We start from the raw sequence: 20,793 nt of genomic DNA on the forward strand, positions 1-20,793 counted from the left end.
GAGATCAGCGCGAGTGCTCATCCTCGTCGAAATATTCGCAAATCATTCGATGCATCCCGGAATCTACAGTACTCATATCGATGTCCTGCAGTGGTGTGTGATGCTTTGTCGGAACGGACTTGGCTCATGGGCGCTTTGTCAGCCGGGATGAACGCGACGCTGGAGATGCGAGATGACAAAGTCCGGGCTTCACCATCCTTGCGTCTTCCTATCGCTTATACATCACTGGAGAATGGCAAAATTTCCGCAATCAGCTTACTCTTGCTCCCGTTGTTCATGGCTTCAGGTGGCCTAATCCGGATGCCGGATGACCCGAAAGACCGGTCGAGTGTGGGACATCAAGCTGTGTGGTTGGCAGCTGCTCTGCAGCCACAGCAAAGCTACTTTCGATGTATATATAGCGTGATGCGACGGGACATGACATTGGATCGTAGTCAATCATTCCTCGTGAGACTCAACTTCTGATTGCCCTCTCATTATCACACCTGCCCCTCACAGCAACCATGAGCGAACCCATCGCCTTCATTATCGGAGCAGGTAAGAACATCGGTGCCGGCACCGCAGACGCCCTCCGATCCAGAAGCTACCGCATCGCTCTCGCTGCTCGCTCTCTCAAAAATGGAGACAGCAAAGACGGCAACCTCCTGCTCAGCCTAGACCTGACTAAGCCCGACGCGGTTTCCAACGCGTTCGCTACCGTTCGCAAAGAATGGGGCGAGCCGAGTGTCGTTCACTACAACGGTATGCCGTCTCAAATGTGTGTCGACTTTGCCGCATACTGACAACCATCGTAGCCGCAGCAGCACACTTCACTAGCGCCGAGGACGTCGTCGCGACGTCCGTACCAGACTTTGCCCAAGACCTCGTGATCAATACCACGAGCGTGTACGCCGCGATCAAAGAGTCCTTGGCCGGCTTCGATGCGTTGCCTGCTTCGACCCCTAAAGCCTTCTTCTACACCGGCAACATCCTCAACGAAGGACCTAGACCGGGTCTCTTGACGCTCGGCGTGGGCAAGGTTGCATCTGCGCAGATCATCGAGCTCGCTGATGATGCCTATGGGAAGAAGGGGTACAGGTGAGTCTGGGATGGACGTAGCATCCTGTGACGAGACGCTGATGAATGATTCATAGGTTCTTTTATGTCGATGAGAGGAAGGCGGACGGGAGCTCGAAGGGCACCACGATTGATGGACCGGCGCACGGGGAGTTCATTGCTTCGCTGATTGATGGTGGAAACGATGTGCCGTGGCAAGCGACTTTCGTTGCTGGCAAGGGATATGTCAAGTTTCCCAGGGCTCAATTGTAGTCGGATGAGAATAAAGAGATGGGATCTTCGTTGTTCATGAGTCCCTCAGTTCGTACAAACTCAGTCCACCGGAAATGGCGACGAGCTGACAATGGTTCCAACATGCGATCTACTTGAATATTCAATGTGTTATTTATATTGGCGAGCCATCCACACATCCAAAGCTTGACCGCCTATCTCACTCAACGATCACTCGTTCAAAATAGCCTCATCCCTGCACTGCCTCCTCCAGTCGTCACATTCCCCAACACAGTCCCATTCCCATCCGCCTGCGCCGCCCAAGCATCCTCCAGCGCCCACACGCCCACACTAACAGTCGCGTTGGCCGCAACCCCCGCCGCGCCCAACCTCATAACATCCAGCGGCCTCGTCGAGTAAAAGGTCATCGTGCCGCTCTGCTCAGCGCCGTTGACGAAGACCTCCAGAATCGAGCGATCGATCACGCCGCTGATCGTCCACGACCCGTTCTCCGCGCCGCTGTACAGCCCCGACGCGGAGAACTTGTCGCTGAAGTATGGATTGTCGAAGGCGTTGGTGTGGCCGCGGTCGAGCCACGTGTCGCCGTTGACGCTCGTGCCGCCCGTGACGAACTCGCCCGAGACGCTGGAGGAGAAGGTGAAGTTCAGCGTCGTGCTTGGGGTCGCGGTCGAGGGGCTGAGGTTGGTGATGTTCGCTTCGAAGTAAAGGGCTCCGGAGGGCACGGTGGAGTAGTCTATGAGGACCGAGGAGTTGCCTAGGCTGCTGTTGAATGCGAGCTCGTGGCTGATGACTGATTGGAGGTTGTAAGGTTCGCTGACGAGGACGTAGCCGATGCGGGTGGCGTTTTTGAGGTAATTGATGCGTGGGAGGGACATTTGGCTGCGCCAGCCTTCGGTTTCGCCCGGGGGAACTTGCTGGGTGCTGTCCGATATTAGCACTTCCTTTGTCACTCCAAAGGTGTCCTTCCAACTCACTATTGCCAATTTGATGCCCAAGCGATCGAAATCTGCTTCTGATCTCCAGGAATCCCATAAAACCACTGCCCAGCATAATTATCCTTCGCAAAATCCGCGATCCTCGCCGCGCCATCGAACGGCACAAAATGCGTCCCGTTGAACTCGCCCGGAAAGTACTCGGTGATACTGCCTCCCAGCGGCGCACCAGGGTTGATCGAAAGTGCCAGTAGCCAAACCGGTTCGTCCGCGCCCTCCATCGGCATCTCGACCAGATTCGGGCATTCGTATTGCAGTCCCAGCAAGCCGATGTTGCTCAGGTTAGAACCGTGGGTCCACTCGCGCAAGTTGGGCGACGTGTAGAAGCCAAAGGTGAAGTCGACGGCGTATGCGATGACCATGACCCAGCGGTCAGAGGGCGCGTGCCAAATGACCTTCGGGTCGCGGAATTGGTTGGAGTCGGAGGCGATGACGGGGTTGTCGGCGTACGTCTCGAAGGTGTAGCCGCCGTCGCGGCTGTAGGCTATGGCTTGCTGCTGCGGACCTTGCACGCCACCTGGGTACTCGGCCAGGGTGTAGATCGCTACGACACCATTGTCCTGATCCGGGAAGAAGCCGGAGGTGTTGTTCACGTCGATCACGGAAGAGCCGGAGAAGACAAAGGTGAAGTTGTTGGGCGTCCAGAGGGCTATCTTTTGGTTTTCCCAGTGGTAGAGGTCGGTTGATGTCTGGACGAGTGATCAGTAAACGTCAGAGCAGGTGGGAGGGGAGTTGTTCTCACGGCATGGCCCCAATGCTGGTTGCCAGCCACAACGCCTGTGGCATCGTATTGATAATAAAGGTGCCAAGTGCCATTCGCATCGACGAACATTCCGTTGGGATCATTCATGAAATTGATGGGAGGACTGAAGTGTACCCTGGGTCTATAGGCGCCAGTATAGTTGCCTGGTACTGGGGCATCAGTAGGAACACCAGGCGAGAAGAATGTGCTCGTCTGTGCAATAGCATGGTTAGCGAGGCCAACGGCCACCATAGCAATGATCACAGAAAACATCTTGAGATATTGAGGTCGTCTCTCGACTTCCGTCGGAAGATGGCCCGTTCCATGGTTGCTGGCAGGCCTACTTATCCTTAGCGAGCAAGATCTGGAAATCGGCTATCGAAGAACGTACCCCTCACCTTGATCCTTGGCCATTGCGGATGGGGCATTTTTACAAGCTGCTCGATGCGTGCAGTGGCTTGTCGCCCCATCTCGGCTGGCCGATTGTCGAATGCAAGCTCGCGTGGGGCACCGCACGCCGTCTCGTATTGTTTTAATTGGGAGTTTGTTCGGCATTTGCATCAGGAACGGTCGATTAAGTTGCAGAATGAAAGTTGACCTATGTCTCGAGTTCAGCAGAGAATGGAGAATGGTGTAGGTTATTGCGCACGTGTAGTATTAGAAAAGTCGTCAGAGTACGCTTTTTTCCTCGTAGATCGTCTACCTTACTTCAAGAAGAATTCCTTCAAACATGTCGCCAACCGCTCCGGCTTCTCGAGCGCTAACGAATGCCCACACTCCTCAAAGACCTCCGACCTCTCCACCTTCTCAGCCAACTTCAGAATGCCATCTTTCACCGTTGGCCCAAAGAACTCCGGCGCGCCAATCGTCATAATCGGCAGCGTCAGCTTCCCCTTCGTCTCCAGCAACTCCCTATGCAGCTCGCCATTCTTGAACCCCGCGCGATACGTCTCAAGAATCCCACGCAAACACCCCGGCTGCTTGACGGCCTCGATCCAGTGGTTCAGCGCAACGGGCTCGATGGATGTCGGGTTGTAGCACTCCTGCTTCATGAACATCTCCCAGAACTCGCGCTCGTGGCCGGAGATCAGCATCTCCGGCACGTGCGGCAGGTAGAAGAAGCCCAGGTGCCAGCACCAGACGCCGCGCTTCTCGTACTGCGCGCTGACGTTCTCGGGCGTCCAGAAGGAGCTTTCTTCCAGTCCGAAGCCCGACACGAGCATTTCGCAGAAGGACAGCTTGAGCACGCGCTCGCGGTACTTGGAGGCGGTCGCGTAGGCGTAGTCGGCGCCGCGGTCTTCGCCGTGCAGGTAGAATTCCTCGTGCCCGAGCTGGGTCATGAGCTCGGCGACGTCGTCGGCGTTGGTCACGGAGTCGTAGCCATCGGTCGTGGGAGGTTTGTCGGTGTAGCCGAAGCCGCGGAGGTCGGGGGCCACGATTGTGAAGTGTTCTGTTAGGAGCGGGAAGACCTTGTACCAGTAGAAACTGTCTTTGGGTGTTCCGTGGAGTAGGAGTAATGCTGGGCCCTTGCCGGCTGTGATGTAGTGGAGGCGAATGCCATTGACGCGAGCGCGTCCGTGGTGAACCGCTTTGCCAGCGTAATCGTATGTTTCCGCTTGAAGGTCCGACATCTTCTGCTGTCGGTGGGTTGATTAAAATAAGATGTTGCCCTGCAAAGTCTTATATACTCGGACATAAACAATCATCATAGCGACTGGGGTCCACGAGGGTCCAGAAAGTCCAGAGCGCGGATACGCCAACCCCACCTTTGCTCTCCACCGAGGTCATCGATGAACAACGATTGACGCTTGGTAGGTAGCTTCGAGCTGCGGAACCATTGTGCAGCCCGCATTGGCAGGCTTTCGCTTGCTCACGTGTCAACCATCACAGGTTTGCGCCATGCTCCGCTTTCCGCATTCGCCAGTGGGGCAGTTGAAAGCTGCCCAGGCCCAAAGCTGCACTTGTAAGCACCAAGACGCATCAACCTCCGTGGCTAGCTGTTGTCAATATCCAAAGTGAAATGTTCTTCATCGTTAAGTCATCGAATGCGATGACACGATAGAAGGGATGGCGTATCACTCAGCCGCCAGAAATGCCCGTATCCGGAGGCGGCACCGTAACCAGAGGCATCAGACTCCACGGCAGCAAAGCATCCCACTGCAAGTATGGTGCCTCGTCGCACACCTTTCCTTGCATCTCAGCGCACCAGCGCAGGCCAGAGTAATCTCTCGCCGAGTTGTACCATCGTTTCAAGAAATACAGTGGCGCACGCAGAGCCAACGCCCTACATACCGGTGTCTCGGCGGCTTCCGCCAGACGCATAGTGGTGTCGCGCAGCTCTTTGGCGCATGTTAGGAGCTTGATGTTCAACTCCCGCTGATACTGGGGGCTGTTGGACCGCGATAAACGTGTTACGCGAGACAAGCTTGCGTAGGTAAGGAGGAGGCAGATACGACTGAGTGAGTCGCAAGTTAGGTCGAAGAGTTTGGCTGGCTTGATGCGTCGAGGGACTTCCGGTGTGAGCTTATCATTTGTGTCTAGAGCATCTGGCGAGCTATCGTGCTCTTGCTCGATCCGCGGATCTCCCTTGCTAAAAGCTTCGAGCCAGTTATTCAATGTTTTAGCAAGGCAATCGAGCTCTCGTGCGAGCTGGACGGTGGAAGCAGGTCGCCTGATGCTTGATTTCATAGCCTTTTCGGCAGACAGTAGGATAGGTACGTGGAAGGCAAGACCGAGTAAGCAGTCCAATGCGCTTGATTGTGAGGGAACAGCTGGAGCGGCGTATTTTTCAGGGAATGGAGTGGCGCTGCACAAAGAGTGCATGAGCTAAGCCGCTTAGCTAAAGTGTCGATATTCTAATTATCAGTTGTCCTCACCTGAGCTGTTCGAAAGCGCGCAATGAGGAATTTCTCCAATCTGGACGGCGGCTGCGCATGCTTGTCTTTCAAAACAAGAGCGGACATGCCGACTACGTGGACTTGCCAGATCCGACGTTCGGTTCCTTCTGTTATGGCAGAGTACATCTGTAGGGATGCAATTACATCGTCAGCTTCGGCGGCAAAGACATGGCAGAATCTATAGGCGTGGCCGGCTAAAGTCTTCTGCAAGTATATCTGCAAGTCAAACGAAACGAGCGGAACATTACCTCGCTCATGGAAATGCCCATGGATATTATCATGAGACCGATCGCCGCCATTTCGGGATGCTCCATATTCAAATTCAACCGCAAACAGTTCATCGCGACACCGAACCTTCTTCTGCCTTCGTCCAAGACGCGGTCGCTTCGCTCTGTGGATCCAAGGTGCAGGAGTTTGATTGTATCTAGAATAGCATTCACAGGTGCGGAGCCTCGGGGGTAGAATCCTCGGACAGTCTGGGTCGTCAGACTCGAGAAGCCAAAGCCGATAGGAAACCAGCCGTCGCGCAACCTCTGCGTGATCGCGAGTTGATTAACTGCGGGACTGAGGATTTCTGGTGGCGGTCGTGGCGGTGACATCGCCTCCAAAGGAACCGTTCTCCGGGCTCGCGCTGCACACACAATGTGTTATCGCCTGCTGGGTTTGGCAGAGCGCAAAGGAAGCCGCAACCCGACTAACCTGCATTTGCATTTGCTTGCTTTTCCCTTTCTTTTCGCCGGAAGTCCTTCATGACCTGGACGCGGATCCTATGGCGCGTGCCGGCGGGAACACTGGTCATGCTGCTCGGGTCGACGGTGATGAACTCCATCCGAGCCATGATGGGCACGGTGGCGGGTTGCTGTTGGGAGGTTTGCGTGCGTATCATTTCACACGTCCAGCGGCGGGCTCGGATTGCTAAGCTTGGTGAGAAGCGCCGTCTACCAGCACCAGGCTGCTCGTGCCACGCAAAGGGGCGCTGCGACAGGAGGCTCAAGGCAGCCAGCAGGTGTGAAAATATTGGCCTCGTGGATCTGACATGCAGGAAAGAGGCGGGTGGTGTGTGGCACGGTGAAGGATCGAAACTTTGTATTGGGTTTGGGGACGACGGTCGCGAAAGGCGAGCTAGCTCCGTCGGAGCCAGTACGAGGCTACCTACCTACATGTGTCTAAAAGAGTCGATGCATGCAAGCGAGAAGAGCTGGCGAGAGTCTGCCGACAGATTGCCGCGAGGTGCTGCATTGGGCATGGGCGCCGTCTGATGTTGTTGTCGTGCAGCCACTCGGGACATTTGACCGCGCGATATGATGCATCAGAGATCGACACAGTTGGTTCGATTGCATCTCGCTTGGCAATTCATACTTGGCTGCGTTGTGCAGCGTTTGAGTCAGCACGGCGAGTCTTGAAGTCTTGCCGGTTCGTGGTGGGAGCGAAGCCTGTGCGACTGGCTCATGGGTGAGCTGCGCCTTTGTTTTGGCTTTGGCGGGGCTCACGCGTAGCTCGTGGAGATCATCCAACGATCAACAACACTTCCACTTCCTCCAACTTCACTCCCACGACCTCCTCGAAGACCAATCTACTGCGCCAAGATCCACAAAAACATGGCCACCCCATCCCACACCCGCAAACCCTCCACCTCGCGCCCAACAACGCCCCTCCGCCCACCCTCGCGCACCTCCCTCCGCGCCTCGCAGACAACCCCCTCCAACCCGCTCTCAGCCTCCTCCGCCTCCGACTTCCCCCTCGCAGCCCTCGAGCCCGCCTTCGCCGAGCTCAGCGACAGCATGGCCGACCTCGAAGCCAACTTCATGCACCTGCAGCTCCTGAACGAAAGCCTCGGCCGCTTCAACGAGTGCTTCGGCGGCTTCCTGTACGGGCTCAACATGAGCGCGTTCTGCGTCGATTTCCCGGAGGTAAATCTTTCTTTCTCCCCCCCAAAACTCCCCGTCAAGCTAACCTAATGATCCAACGCAGGCTCCCACACCTCAATCTTTCGCCCGCGCCAAATCTTTCTCCGCCACAACCCCCAACGCCAGGTCCGGCGGCATCCCGACGCAGACCGCCCCGCCCGACGTCGACGCGACTTTCCTCACGACCGACACCTCCTTCGTCGAGCACCCGCCCACGACTTCCAAGCCGCCGAGCAGGTACAGCAGCGTGCCGTCCGCGCGGGCGCCGGCCCGCGGGAGTAGTACGAGGGGGAGTGTCAGGGGCGCGAGTGCGAGGGGGAGTGGGATTGCGAGGGGTGGGAGTACGGCGACGAGGGGCGGGAGTGCGGCGGGGAGGGGGAGTGTGAGGGGGAGCAGTACGGCGAGAGGGAGGGGTTCGGTGCGGTGAGGAGGCGGGAAAGGGTTCTGGCTAGGTTGAGGAAAATCAATGCAGGGATGCGAAGGTGGGCTGGGAGAAGCTCAAGCGCATGCCGCGGACATTGTCGAGCGCTCCCACTCTCTGCTCTGCAGCGTGGCGCGAGCAGCCGGAGCCCGGGGTCCGAGCGCGTGGAGTGCTCACTGGGGATCTGGACTTGGTTCGGGCTGGAAGAGCGCTGCGAGAAATCGATTGATCGCAGTTTCTGCGCGATCGCCGCGTAGAAGAGGGCGTTCTCGAACGGCGTGCTGGTCTTTCGATGCGCGACGAGCGACGCGCCGAGGATCGCAGAAGAGCTTATGACAAGATGTGCAGCCGATCCTGACGGGCCAGAGAACAGGGATGGAAAGGTGTTGTAAAAAGGACATTAGGACGACGACCGCTGAGGTTCTACATATCTAACACTACCCGCGACTCGCAAACAGCATAAACATCGGGCGGTGAAACTCAAATTCAATGAAAAGCGCGATGATAAAAGACTCGAAGAAATCACCCCTAAGCTCGCCCTTCCGTATCGATCCTTCCCATGTCCCACCCAGCCCGTCCGTTTCCATTCCAAAGCCCAATAGGGGTATCTTCCCAATCCCAGTCCCAGTCCCATTTCCCATCCCATCCCCGCCCAAACCCCCTTCCCCAATCATAACCCTCACCTCCGGCCTTCGGCAAAGAAACCCTCAACCCCTCTTCGGAAAGCTTCCCGGAACGTGCAATTGCCCCACACTCATGTCGGTATCGTGGCGGACGACTCTGGGGAAAATCTGGCCCGTCTCGTGCGCGCCGCGGGCTTCCAAGCCGCCTAGGCCGCCGTTGCTCGCGCTGGCGTTCGCGACGGGAGCGGCTGCGGCGGACGAAGAGCCCGCGACACCGTTGCCTGCGGTGCTGGGGTAGGAGAGATAGGTCGAGCCTTCGGTCGTGGGGGCGATGGTGCTGGGCGCGGCGGGCATGGGGTCGGCGAGGGAGCGGTCGCCTGCGGCGCCGGGTTCGGGTGCTGTGGTGGCGCTAGGGTACTGGGTCGGCTCGGGCTCGGACTGGTTGTTGTAGTGGCTGTAGGCTGCGGTGCCTGCGGCGCCGGCTCCGGCGCCGAGGGCGGCGGGCGCCATCCAGTCTCCGTAGGAGCTTTGGCCACGCTCGTGAGATGGGTAGCTGGCGGGGTCCTGCGCGGCATAGGTTTGGGCGGGCTGGATGGGGGCCTGCTGTTGGTATTGCTGGAGGGGCTCGGGCTGCTGGTAGGTGGAAGCGGGCTGCTGGTAGGTTTGAGCTGGCTGCTGGTAGGTGGAAGCCGGCTGCTGGCCAGGGAGGTAGTAGCTCTGATCCGGGACAGGACTTTGATCGACTACGTATGTCTCGCGAGCCGGCGGGCCGGACATGTAGCGCTCCTGATCTTCATCGTAAGACTTCGCGGGAGCTACTACGGTAGCAGGGGCGGGTGTGGCAGCAGGACTGTGAGAGGCGATGCCGCGAAGCCTGTAAGGGTCCTCATCGCTGCGGCCGTAGTCGGCATGGCTTGGGCCAGCGGTGTGCGATCCAGGCAGAGCAGCGGCGGCAACAGTGGTGTCGCGTCCCGAGCTATCGCTCGAGGGGCTCAATGGAGCATCATTGCTGCGCGGGAGGTTTATGTCAGACGGGAATCGTCCGCCTGGGGATCTCGGTCAGCTCGCTGTCGCTCGTGACGTGTGTTGGAGTCGCAAGAAAGGGGCAGCACTCACTCACCTGGCTGCGGCCGCTGGGGTTTCGCCTCGACTGGGTTTTGCTCCGAAAGGCTCGCCGCGTCGGCCGAGTACGGCACCTGATCCGCCTCGTCTTCCTCGAGCCCGTCGCTACTCATGCTGCGGGGACGTTCGCTGTTGCCGCTGACGCTCCTGGCATGACTGCGGACGAAAGCAGTGCGCTCTTCTCCCGTCTTCTCGGTGAGCGCCTTGATGTCCTGGTACCACGCAAGCATGGTCTCGTGACTTTCAGCGCGGAAGACCCAGCTGTGGCCCTTGTGCATGCCGCCGGCCTGGCGGCCTTTGAGCATGAACTTGGCGCTCGAAGAACCAGGCTCTGAGTGCGTACCGAGCTTCTGGTCCGCGAGGTAGAGGGACATGACCGGCGGCTGAGTGTAAATCTTGTCCGCAGATTTGAACTCGTGCAAGTGGGTGGGTGACAGGACATACCACCCAGGGCTGTAGGACTTGAGGTACTTGCTCTTGCGCTCCAGCATGCCACCGCGGATCTCAGACGCAGCCGGGTGGTTTCGGCCGGGGTAGTCAATGTCTTCGATGCGACGCAGGGGAACGTCAGGCGCGACAAAGTGCGGGTCACTGTTGACGAAAGCAGACCACTCCTGGTCCTTAGGCATGGAAATCGGGCCACTGCGGAGGCCTTCGACAGCCTTGTAGGCATCGTCTCCCTCGCGCTTGAGGATCCCGGCCAGAGCGTTGTAAGCCTTCTGAATCTCACCAACAACGATGGACTCGAGCTCACGGCCGGAGGCTTCGAGGTTGAGGTAGGCCTAGCCTTGTCAGTGATTGATCCTGCAGTCAAACTGAGACTTTGCAGACTCACCCTGTGCAGATAGTTCTCCTCGTCAATCTGCTTCTCAACCATGCGGTCGACGCCGAGTCTGACAACATACGGGTCATTCTTAGCGGAGACGCCGTCCTCGTGGTCAGCGTGCTGCAGCGCATCCTGCAACTTCTCCACCTCCCTCCTGGTCGCCTCCTTCTCCTTGTCGACGGAGTTCTTAAAGTCGCCGCTCAAGCTCTTGATCTCCTTGATCTTCTGGTTCAAGTCGCTGCGCAGGCCGGAGAGGCCCGCGATCACGTCGTTCTCGATCTCGCGCGACTTGTTCGCCTCGGCGACCGAGTGCCTATGGAAGTCCTCCAGGATGCGCGTCGCGTCGCCGAGGCCGTTGTGCGAGACGAAGACGGCCGGCTGCGCGATGCCGCCCATGGCGTGCTGGACCTTGCCAATGGCTTTGGCGCGCGCGTCGTAAGAGTTCTGGATCTCGCGGAAGTAGGCGATCAGAGACTTCAGGAGCTGGCGCCAGGACTGGAAGCGGTTGGCGAGAATGTCGGTCGGCGAGCCCTGGGTAGGGATGGGAGTGTGGAAGGCGCTGTTGAAGTCCTCGGTCTCGGTGCCGCCGCCCACACTCCTGCCGCCGACGCTCTTGATGCTGCCCGCTGCCAGGCTCTTGCGGCTGCTGCTGCGCTTGAGGCTGCCGGTGCGACGCATGCTCACTTTCTTCTTGAGAGTGTTGTTCCTCGAAGGTGTGCCTTGGTTGGCTTGACCATGTCCGACAGCAGTGGAGGCAGTGGAGGCGGAGCGGTTCATGCCCGCGCCTTGGTGACCGTCGACGACGGAGGAGACGGGACGGTTGGGTGCGTCGAAGTCCTCGTGGAACTGGCCGCCGAAGCCCTGTTCGCCCATTGACTGGCCGAGCGGCGAGGTCATGGTCGCAGACGGGTTTCCTTGCGCAAAGTCGTTGACGCCGCTGTTCGCATTGCCGTAGCCATAGCTCAGGTGGGAGTCATTGGGCGCCGGGACTTGGCCGTAGGATTGAGACATGGTGTTGCCAGCCCGACACACGGCGTAGAGCGCGCGGAATGTGCTCGTGCGTGTCGGAGGACGGCTGTAGCTGCTGGCTGCCGCGCGTGTCTCTATGTCGTGGTGCTCGCAAGGGACGAAGAAGGGTCGGCGGTGTATCTCGCTTGTCACTTGAATAGCAAAGCTCGTCTCGGAGCATAGAAGAGGGGAAGGTGCGGGTGCAGGCGGAAAGGTCGCTTGGGACGGGCTGTGGTGGAGGTCGGGCGAAGGTAATACAACTCTAAAGCGCGAGACAGAGTGACGTCGGCGGGCGCGGCGCGAAGTGAATTGGGAGGAGCAGCGGCTGGCAGCGACTGTCAGGCCCGGCCAGGGTTCGATCGGCGGGCGACGAGGCTCCGTCGGCGCCGAGGGCACGAATGATGGACTGCACCGCTGCGAGCGCGCGCCCAAGCGACTTACACAGGCCGCGGTGCGCTCGCAGCACAGCGTGCACCGCGGTCCTGGTGCCGCTGTTGCTTCTGCGCCGCCAGCCGCCCGCAGCGATAGCTTCGAGCCAAGCAGACGAGCTATGTCATCACGCCTGCTGAACCGCATCGCCCTACGATCCATATCAAATCGCGTGATAACTATCGCGCTTATCGCCTCGGAGCGCATATCATGCGTCTGCACATCACCACCTCAGCCCTTCTGAGACCAAGGCATATCGACCTGGATGGCACGGCAAGGTGGACATGACGATCAGCCCCGATCCGCCAACTCCACTGCGCTCCGGCGGCACATCACATCCACACGCGCCAGCAAGCGATGCCTGTCGCACATCCCCATCCGCGCGATTTGCGCAAAGGTCGCGTAGAGTGGCTCTGCATGCGTGCTCCTCCTGACACTGTGCGTGCGCGAGCAAAGTCGCTCAGCCACCCGCCGCATCAGCCACGGCCACTAGATGGTGCGGTATTCCAAATGGCAAGCTACCTGGGTATCATCAACCACCAGGACAGAAGTCTGTGACGAGCTCATCATCAAGCTCGCAGTCAGTTCCGCAGCACGTGGGAGCTGCAAGCCACACTCTGATTGTTGTCCCCCTCCGCGGACGTCGGATCGCAGACGAACGACTGCACGCCAGAGCACCGGGCAACCGGCCAGCCACCAAAGTCTTCAGGTTCAGGCTGCCAGCCAAAGCGGCGTGGCCCCAGCGTCAGGAGATGGGAGGCCTGGAACTCCACCGCTACTGCTGCTCATGAATCGCAGTTTTGACGCCTGAATTCTGGGAGCACGACACCGCGCACAGGCTGGCTGGTATTCCTTGCGTTGGAGCTCGTTGTCGCAGATTGCAAGCGCGAGCTGATCGCGTGAGGCGGTGCAGGCGTTGTGGCTTGGCGGTGCCTGGTACGAGTGTGTTAATATCAGGGAGGTCACGATAATTCTTGACAGACAGGCGGACGTGCCACGCTTGACGCACGTAAGCTGGAAGAGTGCCTTGTTCGATGTCTGGATGTTTCTTGATATAATGCGTGTTGTCCCTGCCACGCCTGTGCATTGTTTCTGCTGTGCTATGTGCTGTGATCCTATGTACTGTTCTCTGATCCTGTTGTATGTCGTTTGTTCCTGGTCAACGTTCCACTCCAGGGCCTGACACCGAGCCTCTGTCCTGTTGCACCTCATTTAGATTCATGCCCAACCCTAAGCCTTCGATCTTCACTCCGTATTATCTGGGCATTTGGACTCCGCACGAACCCACCCCGTCAACCGGTTCGCAATATCGCTCACGTAGCAGGCCGTCGCGCCTGCCTTTTCCGATAAGTCACCGCTGTTCGGCACGTAGCCACTGCGAAGCAAGTCAGCCATATTCCATCCGAAACCAAGTTTGAAAACACTGATCACTCACCTATTGTAACCCCGCATCGCTTTATACGGATTCCCATACGTATTCAAATTATCCACCAGCCCCCAGCCGTGCTCCGTCCCCTGCGTGCCGTCCTGAATCATGAGCAGGATCGACAGCCGGCTGTGCTTGGGGTCGTACTCGTGCCCGTTGTGCGACTGCATGAGGCCCGGGTTGCGCGTGCCGCCGGACGACGTCGTGTGCGCGACCCGCGGGCACCCGTTCGTCTCCTGGATCACCGTCGCGAGGATGATGCGCTGGTCGACCAGGGATGCGTTCGCGCGGTCCTGGATCGCCGCGTGCATGTCCGCGATCATCGCGGGCGTGTTGTCGGCGCCGCGGTCGAGCCAGCCACAGGAGTACTTGAAGGTGTCGAGGTTGGCTGTCCACATGTCGTCGAAGGAGACCCAGCGCGAGGCGGGAGGGAAGTTTGACGCGTTGCCTTGGTAGTAGGTGTAGCTGTCGGTGCCGGCGCCGATGCCGACGCTGGTGTCGTTGACGCTTTTGCGGGTTGCGCCACCGGATTCGAAGGCGGCGGTGTTGTTGACTTGCGCGGTCGAGGGCGTGTATTTGAATCCTGACTTGCGGGAGACGGTGGCGGCGACAGCGATGATGATGATCAGGACGATGACCGAGAGGGGGATTCCGCCGAATACTACGCACTTGCGCCGGCGACTCCAGAAGCTGCAGCAGCAGCGCCTGTCGTAGTCGTCGCGGTTTTCTTCCATCCTGCCATACTTGAAATACTCGGCTTCGTCGAACGTCGATGCGGTTCTGGCACGACTGTGCCTTGGGTATCGTCGGTCGTCGCGTCCGCGTGATCGATGCTTGCGAGGCGATCGAGAAGTGTGTCGGTCATGCTCCCTCAGCGAGACGGATGAGACGCTGTGGAGCGAGCTTTTCTCAGAAGGTGACGATGGTGCAATGAGCGGCGACGCATGCTTGGTAGGCTCCCTTCCGCGTGTCTCAGGGATCGGTAGCTGCTCGTCGGATTCGTTGATGTTCCAACTGACGCGCTTCTCGTCCACTGGCGATGGTGCTTCCTGCACTGAGCTGGCTGGGACTTCAGACTTCAGATATGGAGTCTGTGATCTGGGCAAAGTCTCCGGTGAAGGCTCTCGGGGTACCGAACGAGGACGTCTCGGTCTCATCCATTCATCGGTCACAGCGCGTCGACCTTCCATGGCTCGCCGGCGTTCAATCTTGAAGCGCTTGTAACATTTAGCACAGAGGTTGAGCCCTTTGGGGCCTGGGCAAAGACGTTCGTCGGGAGAGATGTCTGGTTCATTGCAGAATCTGTTGTCGCATGTCGCACCGTTGTGAGGGATTGATCGTTTGATCGCACGAGGACCGGTCCATCGTTCGCTGCGTCGGCGCTCCTGGGGCGGGCGAGCTGATGCAACAGGCTCAGGTCTCGCTGGTTGCGAAGAGCCGTACAACGAAGCCAATGGAGCAGATGGAGATGCAGAGTGGTAGGTCCACGGCCGACGATAATCGTATTGTGGATAATCTGGATACTGTCTATCCATTGCGAAACATGGAGTGAGCGTGCGATGACCTAGCAAGGGACGTCGTCTGGAACGTCCGAACAATGACTGAGAAATCCAAAGGTGGGTGCGCGCGCACGGGTATACTGTTTATCATTGTCTCGGGTCAACGCTTGTGGCGTGGGTTTATCGCATGGCAGGGACTTGATGGAGAGGCTGGGGAAGCGTGGGAAAGCGCATTTGGTGGCGGGGACGGCGGAACGGGTGGGCCCGCGTTGGCTCAGCGGCATCCGAAACGCTAGCGTGGTGCGCGAAAACACCGTACCTGCCTACCAAGCGTCTCCATGCGATGACCTATACAAGTCGTATCTTTGCACAACCTTGACTTCTTCTGTTCTACCGCATCGGTCTCAGATCCAGGACGTATTTTCAAGCTAGCGTGAGCTTTCCTATAGAGCCCAGCTGAGCGTTCCCGAACTGTTGCTGGTGAAATCGAGCACGTTTCCAAGGCGGCGCATCAGATTTCGGTCGTGCAGATGCAGTTTTTTTAAATCTAGACTCCTCTTTCCGAAAATAGTCCCAAGATGCTCGCAGACGTAGCTGGCAATATGTCTTGCGACTCCGGCCGGCCCAAGATATCGTCGAATGACCTCTTAGGCTCTCATTTCGCCTCGAAACGCTTGTCGTCTCTCCCTCCCCTCCTTTATCCAGAGCCTGCCTGAAAGCCAACGATAGGCAGCAGACCTTGGAGGATACTGGATGTCCTCATGGTGGAGCAAGCATGGATCAATGACATGTCGTCACCCAAGCCGAACGTATGGAGCAGCCGGACGAAGCCTGACTTGAGCAATTCCTGTCGTCAACCGCAGTCCTTCCGCGCAAGCTTCTCTCTCAGCAATTATTGCAATCAGGAATCCATACACAATCCGAGATATTTTTCTTTGAGTAAGAGGGGCAAGTTATTCTATCCCAAGCTCTTGCTTGAGATACTGGAGCCCGCCACTCACACTCGCTTCCCGTGCTATCTGAACAAACATCGGCGGGCTCCGGGAGCATGGAGGCTTGCATTCGAAATTCTCGCTATATGGGCCTTGCCGAGGACAGTGATTGTGAATGATGAGCCGGGACCCGTGGAAGGCAAGGCTGTGTTACGATGCAGCACAGTCTGCCGTTGCATGTGGATCTTACCGGGAGCCGAAAAGCAGCATGCAAGTCAAGGGCCTGGCGCAGGTCTTGCATGCTTGTTCTGGTACTTCTTTTCTTTAATTCGCATCAAGGAAATCACGCGTTTGTCCATCCAAGCGACCTGGGCTTGCTGCCCAGATCATTGGCCTTCAAGTTTTTTTGTTGTTCTGTCAATAATATCTCCCTTGACACGACTGGTAAGCCCTGGCGTATTCGCCGCAGTCGCGCTGGGGTGTTCCTCCCAGAGGCACGGATGCCGTTCTGGATCTCTCGCCTGGCTCGTCAGTAGTACGATTCTGCAACTCATTTGGCGATGCCAACCTCATTGGAACCCAAGCACGGTGGAGCCATCTTGGCCGGAAACAATAAGCATTCGATATTGCAAGTCTTGGCAGGGTAGTTTGAAGCTATCTCGGGACATGAGGCAGACTCACAAGATCTTTGTTCCTTCAACCGCCGCACATAAGCAGATGGATTTCTTAAGTTCATACAGCAGCAAATTGCGCTTTGGCTATCTCTAACACCAAGGGAATCATGTGTCCCGAGCATACCTTCATAACGCCAAGGAAACGAAATCCGAGATCGGAACCAACACCAAGCCGCCAAGGTCGCTTGCAGACAGGCACGCAGGCTGAAGAATTTTATCAGATCCCCGCCCTTGACCGATGGAAGGCATGATTGGATCTAATCGATCAGTAGCCGACATCTGATAAGGGTGAGCCCTCTTTGCCAATCCTCTGTGCATCCCAGACAAACCCCAACGCGTCGGTTTGCCCTGCTAGCCTCGTCCAGTGAGACGGTTCGCTACTGTACTAGACAGCACAATGTCCAAGAGGAGCGAGGCCGCGGACTAGATGCATTTCCACATGCCACTAGTGGTCTTGTCGCCTGGATGCGGTGTTGATCACCGAAGGGTGGGATGCTCCATGGGTGAGTATATAGCCCGAAGACACCCGTCGATCATACAGTAGGTACATCTTATCTTTGATCAGTAAGGCTTCTTGATCTCTTGTCCTCGTGGCTGCATTTCACGGCTTCCCTTCGCCAAGATGACCTTTTCAATGCGTCCTTCCTTTGGACGTCAGACGACAATCGATGCTACCTCTTCGACTGAGGCTACTCAGCCTGGCGTCACGATGCAGTCAGTCGCTGTCGATGGGAACGAAACAAAAACTGCCGCCACTGTCACTTCAGGCAGTGGCACTCCCAGCAACAACGGAGACGAGGTGCCCGACTCAGACGCCCAAGCCGGTGTGAAGAGTGCTCAGGCTATCACTCTCTCGTGGAGCAAAGCGTCGCTGCTCACGACCTTGTGCTGGTATGTGCACCTGGTTCCAAGAAACACATCCGCCAGCTAACAAGCTTATGCTCTAGCATCTGGTTCTACACTCTGTCCGGAGGTTTCCGAGTCTCGATCCAGGCTACCATGGCACCCTATGCGACAAGCGCCTGGAGCCAGCACACTCTGTTGACGGTCATTGAAACTGTCGCCAGTGCTCTCACTGGCGCTTGTTACATCCCCCTTGCCAAACTGCTTGATCTTTGGGGTCGTGCCGAAGGCTTCATGCTTATGGTTTGCATGCTATCGCTAGGCTTGGTCCTCCAAGCTGCAGCTTCAAATCTCCCTACATACTGCGCTGGCAGGGTAAGATACAACCGTCTTGATGGATCATCTCATCACAGCTTTAGCTGACAACATACTACCAGGTCTTTGCCAGCGTCGGAGCGTCAGGCGCCGTCTACGCGCATGTAATCGTCTCGACAGATGTTTCGAGCCTTCGCAATCGTGGCATTGCTTTCGCATTCACGTCCTCGCCCTACATGATCACGGCATTCGCAGGTCCCAGAGCTGCAGAGTCCTTCCAAGTTGATGTTGGGAACTGGAGATGGGCGTTTGGAGCTTTCGCCATCATCACGCCCTTCGTCGCGCTTCCGCTGTACACGGTCCTCAAGGTGAACCTCAACAAGGCTAAGAAGTCGGGGCTGGTTTCAAAGACGTCTGCGAGCAGTGGGAGAACATTCATCGAGACCCTGAAGTACTACGCCGTGGAGTTTGACCGTGAGTTATCAACATCCAGATCTGTATTCCAGCATGGTCACTGACTTGTTCATTCGCATAGTTATTGGAGTCATTCTCTTCGGTGGTGGCCTTGTTGTGTTTCTTTTGCCATTCAACCTTGCCGCTTCGGCGCCCAATGGTTGGTCCACCGGATATATCATCGCCATGATCATCGTAGGATTCGCCGCGATCGTCGCCTTCTGCTTCCATGAGCTCTACTGGGCATCATCCCCCTGGATGCCCTGGCACTTCCTGACTGATCGGTCCATGATCGGCACTTGCGCCCTCAACTTCGTCTACCAGATCTCTTACTATACCTGGAACATCTATTTCCAGTCTTTCCTCCAGGTCGTCTTCAACGTCAGCATTGCCGAGGCAGGCTACATCAACAACACCTTCTCAGTCGTGTCCGGCTTCCTCCTCTTCCTCGTCGGCTGGGCGATCCGCAGGACCGGCTACTACAGGCGGCTCTTCTACATCGCCGTGCCGCTCTACACCTTCACGCTCGGCCTCATGATCCACTTCCGCCAGCCCAACGGCAACATCGGCTACATCATCATGTGCGAGATCTTCATCTCCATCGGTGGCGCCTGCTTCATTCTCATCTGCCAGCTCTCCGTCCTCGCTTCCGTTGACCACCAACACGCCTCCTCGGCTATGTCCTTGCTCTACGTCTCCGGATCAGTCGGCGGCGCCATCGGCCCGACCATCTCCGGCGCCATCTGGACGAACCTGTTCCCCAAGGCGCTCATGCGCTACCTGCCGGCGGCCGAGCAGCCAAATGCGGCACTTATTATGGGTAGTCTGACGCAGCAGCTGAGCTACCCGGTTGGGAGCGAGGAGAGGTTCGCGATCCAGCACGCTTATGGCTATGCGCACAGCAGAATGTTGGCTGCTGGTGTGGCATTCTCGGCGCTGATGTTCATTTTCATGTTCATGATCAAGAACGTTAACGTTAAGAACTCGAAGCAGACGAAGGGTATGGTTTTCTAGATGCTGGCTTTGTCGGTGTCGATGTAATCTAGGTCCGGTGGATGGGGGAGATAGGTGAGTTGGAGGGAAAGCGGAGTGTTGAGTAGAGATTAATGTGTGAATGCCTTGATTCTCGTTCCGTCGGCTACCATTTATTCTCGTGGTTATTGCGTGATCACACTGCCACCATCAAAGCTTCGCCTTGAGCGGCAACGGCGAATCCTCGAAGAACGTCGTCATTCCCCGGCTCATCGAGCACGCCATGACGCTCATGTGATCCTCGCCCTCATACATCGCCAACGAAACAAGTTGTAAGCGAGGGCAGTAGCGCAGCATTGCTCTCAGCTCTACCACATTGTCGCACATCCTGAGAGGGTTGATCCAAGCCAGCCACTTCGCGTAGTCCTCGTGGGTCTGGCTTCTTCGTCGCGGAGGATCTTGCTCCTGAGAGCCTGAATATAGGAGCAAAGTTGGTAGACGCCCGTGCAGGTCTTCTTTGCTATCCACAAACTTTCGTGCTTGGTGTAGGATCCATCTATCGCTGTACCAGATCGACGGGCTGCTGGCGATATAGCAATCGTAAGACAGCGGACGCGAGAACAACGCATGCAGAGCGAAAAGCCCGCCGAGCGAGTGGCCGTACAGAGCCTCGCGGGAGATGGTTGCTTTCGGGAATCGTGCCTTTGCTGTGGGTTTGACCGTGTTCTCGATGAACTCTAAGAAGTCGTCTGCTCCGCCCCAGCCAGGCTTTTGGTTCGGTGTCGGCGGCGTCAAATCGAATATCCGACGAGCCCAGTTGAAGAGGTTCTGGGTCTCTGGGTAACCTATTGCGACGATGATGCCCCCGTCTGCGGAAAGGCCTGACTCGGCTGCCCGGCGCCAGGCGGCTTCTGATGCTGTTAGGAAGAGGGCGTTGCCGTCAACGATGTATCTACCTTTGTTAGTGGAGCTTTCTCATCTGAATTGGAAGCGACTTACATGATTGGGACACTACTTGTGCACGAGGCGCCATCGTCCTTCCAATGCAAAGGCCAGGATATTTGGATTAGGTACGGCTCTCCTTTGACGTTGACGAGCTGAAACTGCTCTGAATTTGGCAGTGCAATGGGGGACGACTTGCTAGACATCTTGGAAGCCTAGCAGCAGTTTTGGCGGACAGAAAGCGAGGACGAGTCCTATGCTGGTGTATTCTAGGGAAGAAGTCACGACCGAAACGGTGTCAGGATGAGCTGTCAAGCGGGGCTGATTTCAGCTGAGGCCACGGTGATTCCAAGGAGTTGGAGACAAACACGCGTGATTTAACTCCGAATCATTGATTTCGGACCTCATGGATTTCGCCTCCCAGAATGGGAGATCAGTGCATAGGTCTGCGAGATTACCCGATGGATATCGGACGACTAGTCT

At 57.3% G+C, this 20,793-nt stretch overlaps 9 protein-coding genes across 9 annotated transcripts; 3 read left to right on the forward strand and 6 right to left on the reverse strand.

Annotated features, from left to right (window-relative positions):
• Window positions 1–44: 44 nt before the first annotated feature.
• WHR41_07873 (uncharacterized protein) lies at window positions 45–1,491 on the forward strand. The gene is made up of 3 exons (XM_069376477.1): window positions 45–741; window positions 795–1,077; window positions 1,134–1,491. Exons 1-3 carry the CDS (start codon window positions 504–506, stop codon window positions 1,306–1,308), a joined length of 696 nt encoding a protein of 231 aa, XP_069226351.1. The 5' UTR covers window positions 45–503; the 3' UTR covers window positions 1,309–1,491.
• A 14-nt stretch (window positions 1,492–1,505) lies between these two features.
• Window positions 1,506–3,635, reverse strand: WHR41_07874 (uncharacterized protein; the record flags this gene model as incomplete). The annotated part of the gene is made up of 4 exons (XM_069376478.1): window positions 3,413–3,635; window positions 3,022–3,361; window positions 2,262–2,968; window positions 1,506–2,208 (listed from the first exon to the last, which is right to left on the reverse strand). The coding sequence occupies exons 1-4, from the start codon at window positions 3,580–3,582 to the stop codon at window positions 1,506–1,508; spliced, it is 1,920 nt and encodes a 639-aa protein (XP_069226348.1). The 5' UTR covers window positions 3,583–3,635.
• A 90-nt stretch (window positions 3,636–3,725) lies between these two features.
• WHR41_07875 (uncharacterized protein) lies at window positions 3,726–4,652 on the reverse strand (the record flags this gene model as incomplete). Its single annotated transcript, XM_069376479.1, has 1 exon — window positions 3,726–4,652. One exon carries the CDS (start codon window positions 4,650–4,652, stop codon window positions 3,726–3,728), a length of 927 nt encoding a protein of 308 aa, XP_069226349.1.
• A 448-nt stretch (window positions 4,653–5,100) lies between these two features.
• WHR41_07876 (uncharacterized protein) lies at window positions 5,101–6,946 on the reverse strand (the record flags this gene model as incomplete). Its single annotated transcript, XM_069376480.1, has 4 exons — window positions 6,618–6,946; window positions 6,167–6,549; window positions 5,898–6,044; window positions 5,101–5,847 (listed from the first exon to the last, which is right to left on the reverse strand). Exons 1-4 carry the CDS (start codon window positions 6,802–6,804, stop codon window positions 5,101–5,103), a joined length of 1,464 nt encoding a protein of 487 aa, XP_069226346.1. The 5' UTR covers window positions 6,805–6,946.
• Window positions 6,947–7,397: 451 nt separating this feature from the next.
• Window positions 7,398–8,252, forward strand: WHR41_07877 (uncharacterized protein; the record flags this gene model as incomplete). Its single annotated transcript, XM_069376481.1, has 2 exons — window positions 7,398–7,828; window positions 7,890–8,252. The coding sequence occupies exons 1-2, from the start codon at window positions 7,517–7,519 to the stop codon at window positions 8,250–8,252; spliced, it is 675 nt and encodes a 224-aa protein (XP_069226347.1). The 5' UTR covers window positions 7,398–7,516.
• A 378-nt stretch (window positions 8,253–8,630) lies between these two features.
• Window positions 8,631–12,116, reverse strand: WHR41_07878 (uncharacterized protein). Its single transcript, XM_069376482.1, has 3 exons — window positions 10,827–12,116; window positions 9,990–10,773; window positions 8,631–9,915 (listed from the first exon to the last, which is right to left on the reverse strand). Exons 1-3 carry the CDS (start codon window positions 11,826–11,828, stop codon window positions 8,954–8,956), a joined length of 2,748 nt encoding a protein of 915 aa, XP_069226354.1. The 5' UTR covers window positions 11,829–12,116; the 3' UTR covers window positions 8,631–8,953.
• Window positions 12,117–13,297: 1,181 nt separating this feature from the next.
• Window positions 13,298–15,372, reverse strand: WHR41_07879 (uncharacterized protein). Its single transcript, XM_069376483.1, has 2 exons — window positions 13,690–15,372; window positions 13,298–13,629 (listed from the first exon to the last, which is right to left on the reverse strand). Exons 1-2 carry the CDS (start codon window positions 15,213–15,215, stop codon window positions 13,500–13,502), a joined length of 1,656 nt encoding a protein of 551 aa, XP_069226355.1. The 5' UTR covers window positions 15,216–15,372; the 3' UTR covers window positions 13,298–13,499.
• Window positions 15,373–17,407: 2,035 nt separating this feature from the next.
• WHR41_07880 (uncharacterized protein) lies at window positions 17,408–19,528 on the forward strand (the record flags this gene model as incomplete). Its single annotated transcript, XM_069376484.1, has 4 exons — window positions 17,408–17,676; window positions 17,733–18,003; window positions 18,066–18,417; window positions 18,479–19,528. 4 exons carry the CDS (start codon window positions 17,408–17,410, stop codon window positions 19,408–19,410), a joined length of 1,824 nt encoding a protein of 607 aa, XP_069226363.1. The 3' UTR covers window positions 19,411–19,528.
• Window positions 19,501–20,753, reverse strand: WHR41_07881 (uncharacterized protein). Its single transcript, XM_069376485.1, has 3 exons — window positions 20,679–20,753; window positions 20,368–20,618; window positions 19,501–20,320 (listed from the first exon to the last, which is right to left on the reverse strand). Exons 2-3 carry the CDS (start codon window positions 20,514–20,516, stop codon window positions 19,579–19,581), a joined length of 891 nt encoding a protein of 296 aa, XP_069226362.1. The 5' UTR covers window positions 20,517–20,618; window positions 20,679–20,753; the 3' UTR covers window positions 19,501–19,578.
• Window positions 20,754–20,793: the final 40 nt, after the last annotated feature.

The sequence above is a fragment of the Cladosporium halotolerans genome (genome assembly GCF_011745625.1).
Source record: "Cladosporium halotolerans strain TM138-S3 chromosome Unknown Sca37, whole genome shotgun sequence".
In the NCBI taxonomy this organism is placed as follows: Eukaryota; Fungi; Ascomycota; class Dothideomycetes; order Cladosporiales; family Cladosporiaceae; genus Cladosporium; species Cladosporium halotolerans.

Bases quoted from the DNA above. Each gene is read 5' to 3' on its own strand.
- WHR41_07873 (XM_069376477.1), top strand. From the start codon at position 504: ATGAGCGAACCCATCGCCTTCATTATCGGAGCAGGTAAGAACATCGGT. The intron at 742-794 runs GTATGCCGTCTC...CAACCATCGTAG, and splicing joins GAGTGTCGTTCACTACAACG to CCGCAGCAGCACACTTCACT. The intron at 1,078-1,133 runs GTGAGTCTGGGA...AATGATTCATAG, and splicing joins TATGGGAAGAAGGGGTACAG to GTTCTTTTATGTCGATGAGA.
- WHR41_07878 (XM_069376482.1), bottom strand. From the start codon at position 11,828: ATGTCTCAATCCTACGGCCAAGTCCCGGCGCCCAATGACTCCCACCTG. The intron at 10,774-10,826 runs GTGAGTCTGCAA...TGACAAGGCTAG, and splicing joins AGGAGAACTATCTGCACAGG to GCCTACCTCAACCTCGAAGC. The intron at 9,916-9,989 runs GTGAGTGAGTGC...CGAGATCCCCAG, and splicing joins ACCCCAGCGGCCGCAGCCAG to GCGGACGATTCCCGTCTGAC.
- WHR41_07879 (XM_069376483.1), bottom strand. From the start codon at position 15,215: ATGGATAGACAGTATCCAGATTATCCACAATACGATTATCGTCGGCCG. The intron at 13,630-13,689 runs GTGAGTGATCAG...CTTGCTTCGCAG, and splicing joins GCGATGCGGGGTTACAATAG to TGGCTACGTGCCGAACAGCG.
- WHR41_07881 (XM_069376485.1), bottom strand. From the start codon at position 20,516: ATGTCTAGCAAGTCGTCCCCCATTGCACTGCCAAATTCAGAGCAGTTT. The intron at 20,321-20,367 runs GTAAGTCGCTTC...TAACAAAGGTAG, and splicing joins ACAAGTAGTGTCCCAATCAT to ATACATCGTTGACGGCAACG.